The following is a 3615-nucleotide window of genomic DNA, read 5'->3' as shown; positions in this document are numbered from 1 at the left end:
GTTACCTAGCAACATTCAATAGATTTCTCAGATTTCAGTGTAGATAGTTGAGCCTAGCCAGATTAATTTGGGTAGGTACGAGTAGTGATATTTCATGCACTTGTTAAACTGCAAACTAATTTCTGCAACTATGGTTGCAATAGCCTTTTAATGGACAATTGTAAGAAAAAATAGTTATGCATACCATGGAAATGATTTATTTGTATACGTGCTAAGCAAACTGTTAGCTACAGAAATGGAAAATGTGACGAGTTTAAATAAAACTATATTCTAGATCATATTTATAAAGCCAGGTAACAGTATAGCAAAAACAAGATGGCTAACACCGTTGCTAGGCTGCATCCATAGACCATGGCCTAGCACCGGTGTTACCAGAACAAATATGTGCATGTGTGACTTGCATGGAAAAACAACATTGTGCTGACCTAATAAGTATACAGAAATACTTTGAGTATTTAGATTAAAATAGTCTACACAACATTGTTAAACTGCAAAGCAATGACAGTATACGAGGTGAAGAAAGACACGCATGCGGGTAGCAGAGTCATGTCAACGTTGATGCAGCCGAATGCGCGCGCGCGGATCGGTCGCGTGGACATCATGCGCAGGAGATCCTTCGTGGCCTTGTGGTAGTCGTCACCTGAAAATAAACACCAAATTTCAATCATTTAGCTGAGGGGAAATCAATGGATGATGTGCATTGTGCAGCCAAGACTATGCCAAGACATTCCACGATGCTCTCGATGAATTCCGCCCGTATTCATAAACGGTGCTTGCTTAAGTAAAGCAGCAAATCAAACGCACAGCGTTGAAAAGAGCTCTGTGGGTCACCTTGTGCGTCCACGCGCACTGTGAGAACTCATAGTAATGTTTGTGAGTCTTTAGTCTAATCAAGAATTTAAACATGGAAGAAAATTATTCTACCCCAGGTAACTGAGAGGGGTGATCTGTGGTGTGTGTGAAAATATGCGAGCATCAGGCCTCTCTGACCTGACAGGGAAGTACAGGTCAAAGGGCAATTTACCTCTGGTTAATTAATAAATTGCTGCTGCAGTGGAGACTAAGTCTGGGTTGCACCTTTAACTTTGACAAACGTCAAAAATCTGTCAAACTCCATACAAAAAACACCGGTTAACGTTACCTATAGTTACGGTCAAAGTTAGGTGGTGCAACTCAAATGACCTGTCTGTGGTCTCCACCTAAGCAATGTTCAACGAGTAAGAACTGATGATGATGAAGATCTGTGGTTACCGCTGTATCACGTGGTATTCAACGAGTAAATTATACTAACTTGGCTGCGACAGTACAAGCAGTTTGCACAGCCGTCGCCGCAGCACGTCAGCGCTGTTCTCCATGCGTTGCGCAGCGCGGGACAGCATGTACAGTATGCACAGCATCAGAGCCAGGGTGGTGAGGTACACAATCGTGTCCTTTAGTGTAGAGCGGCCCTTGGAAACCAAAAAGGTTATTGAAAACATACTAGTAAATGCTAGTAGCGAGTCCGTTTTGCCTGCTAGGAAGATAGTAGAAGAAAGACGACTACATTATGCATTACGAAGGAATTTATAAAACACTATCAATGAAATAGTTCCCAAATTCAGAAAGTTGTAAGTGTTCTAAGTATGCAGGCCACGCTGTAAAATTTTGATATTGTATCCGAGCAGTTGATACCACATGAGTAAAAAATCCGAGACAGTTACCGAGTAGATACGCTAGGAAAACGATTAAGATAAGTGCGATATTTTTTTGACTATAAGCTTTAGCAAAAAAAAAAAACTTACAGCAACACTTTGCGATGCCATTGTGTACAAAAAGATGATGTAGTAGAACATCGCAGTGGCCAACATTATAGTCAACTGAAAATAGAAAATGTACAATTATTGCAACTTTTTTTGTAATGATAAAAGTAAGTAGAATGAAACCGGAGTCTTGTACTCTTCACGCTCTACAATAGAACATAATTGGTTCATAATAATAGGTACCAAAATATAGAGAAGTAAATTATTATGATTACCTGTATACCAAATATGTAATTAAACAGTTTAGCACTTTCTCTCGCGTGCTTATAGATGACAGACCATCTGTCGACCTCCGTGATCAAAGTGTTGCTATCATTGCCTGTTTCACTATCACAGTTAATGGACCGAGTGACGGACTTCAGCTGTTCAGCTATCACGTGGAGAACACAGTACAGGACCAAATACTCGAATATATACCGAAAATCAGACATCAGCATGTTAATTTGAAATAGCCGATACCAAATTAGATGCAGATCGGGGATCAGCACCCAAGTGGAATGAGCATAAGCGAATACCACAACTTTTATCAAACAAAACCCGAACACGCAGCCCACCACTATAAGATGCTTCGCTCTAAGACTATTTAGATAATTCTTATCGTTGTCGAAGAATTTGCAACCGGAATTCAAATGGATTATGAGATGTCTATAGCTCTTGGTGTAACAAAAACCGAATACAATGATCACGATGGAATTGACGCTCGTCAAGTAGAAATACATGATGTCAGAATTACATTGCGGGTGTGAATAAAAGAACTGAGTGCGGGTAACGATATGAGCGAATATAAACACCAGCTCAGTGACCACCCGCAATGAAATCAGAGCTTGCATCCACACACTATACAAGCAAACGTTCCGGTAAATGCACAGTGCATTTTCTATGAAGTTGGTAAATTTTAGGATGCGTATCCCCATATTTGAAACGCGAAACACGTCTGGATTACAGGAGTGTAATTAAAATAGTGCAACACATTTCCTAACAGCTTCGAAATGTAATCCATTGCTTAATGAATTGAAACATCACACTGAATAACTTATATGGTGGCAAAACTAATTACATTAACGGTTTATTAAATTACTTTTAACCCCTTTTCGCATGTATCTTAATTGCAATTAATAAAATGTTTCATGAAAAAACTCTGAAACAAAAAATGCCTCCGAATTTGTTGAGTCATGAAATAAAAACCGCGATCGGGACATTATTAATTATTTTAACAGAGCTAGTTGGAGAGCTCATCAGATTCCAGGCGATGTCTCAAGTCATGAGAGAAAATTGGTAAAACATTATTTTATAAATACAAATGCATTCAAAATGTGAATGGAAAAACACAACGGATCATTGGAATAGATTTCTAGGGAACAAAAACTAACGAAGGAAACTGTTAATTATAATTGTTTGATAAAGACAAATCGCAGATTTATCATGATGATACAAAGATGAAAGAGCGGTCTCCTTCAAGTTAAGCAGTAGATTTTGAAATAAAATGATAAACATATAATAAAAACATTTATTTTCTACAACTGCATAAATATCTGCAATAGCAAAATGACAGTGCTGATGCGTTGTCTATCTGTATAATAAATTCTCGCAATATTTTTCAAAGACAATATTCTATTCTCAAGGAAATATCGCTGACTTGAAATTAACATTGAAATCGATTTAGCATGTGATTAAAATCGCTTCAGCTTCTACTTTGGACGCGTCGCCCAGCTGACGATGTGCCGGCGCGGCTGTTTGCACTGCACTGCAACATCGGCCGTGCTGCGGTAATGGATATTGAAGTGTCTTGCCACGCTACTTTTTGTTTAACACTGTT

At 38.7% G+C, this 3615-nt stretch overlaps 1 protein-coding gene across 1 annotated transcript; it reads right to left on the bottom strand.

Moving 5' to 3' along the window:
- Positions 1–470: 470 nt before the first annotated feature.
- Positions 471–2713, bottom strand: LOC135074825 (uncharacterized). Its single transcript, XM_063969206.1, has 4 exons — positions 2015–2713; positions 1782–1856; positions 1292–1448; positions 471–640 (listed from the first exon to the last, which is right to left on the bottom strand). Exons 1-4 carry the CDS (start codon positions 2711–2713, stop codon positions 471–473), a joined length of 1101 nt encoding a protein of 366 aa, XP_063825276.1.
- Positions 2714–3615: the final 902 nt, after the last annotated feature.

The sequence above is a fragment of the Ostrinia nubilalis genome, chromosome 9 (assembly GCF_963855985.1).
Source record: "Ostrinia nubilalis chromosome 9, ilOstNubi1.1, whole genome shotgun sequence".
Lineage (NCBI taxonomy): Eukaryota > Metazoa > Arthropoda > Insecta > Lepidoptera > Crambidae > Ostrinia > Ostrinia nubilalis.
This window is presented reverse-complemented; position numbering and strand designations above follow the sequence as displayed.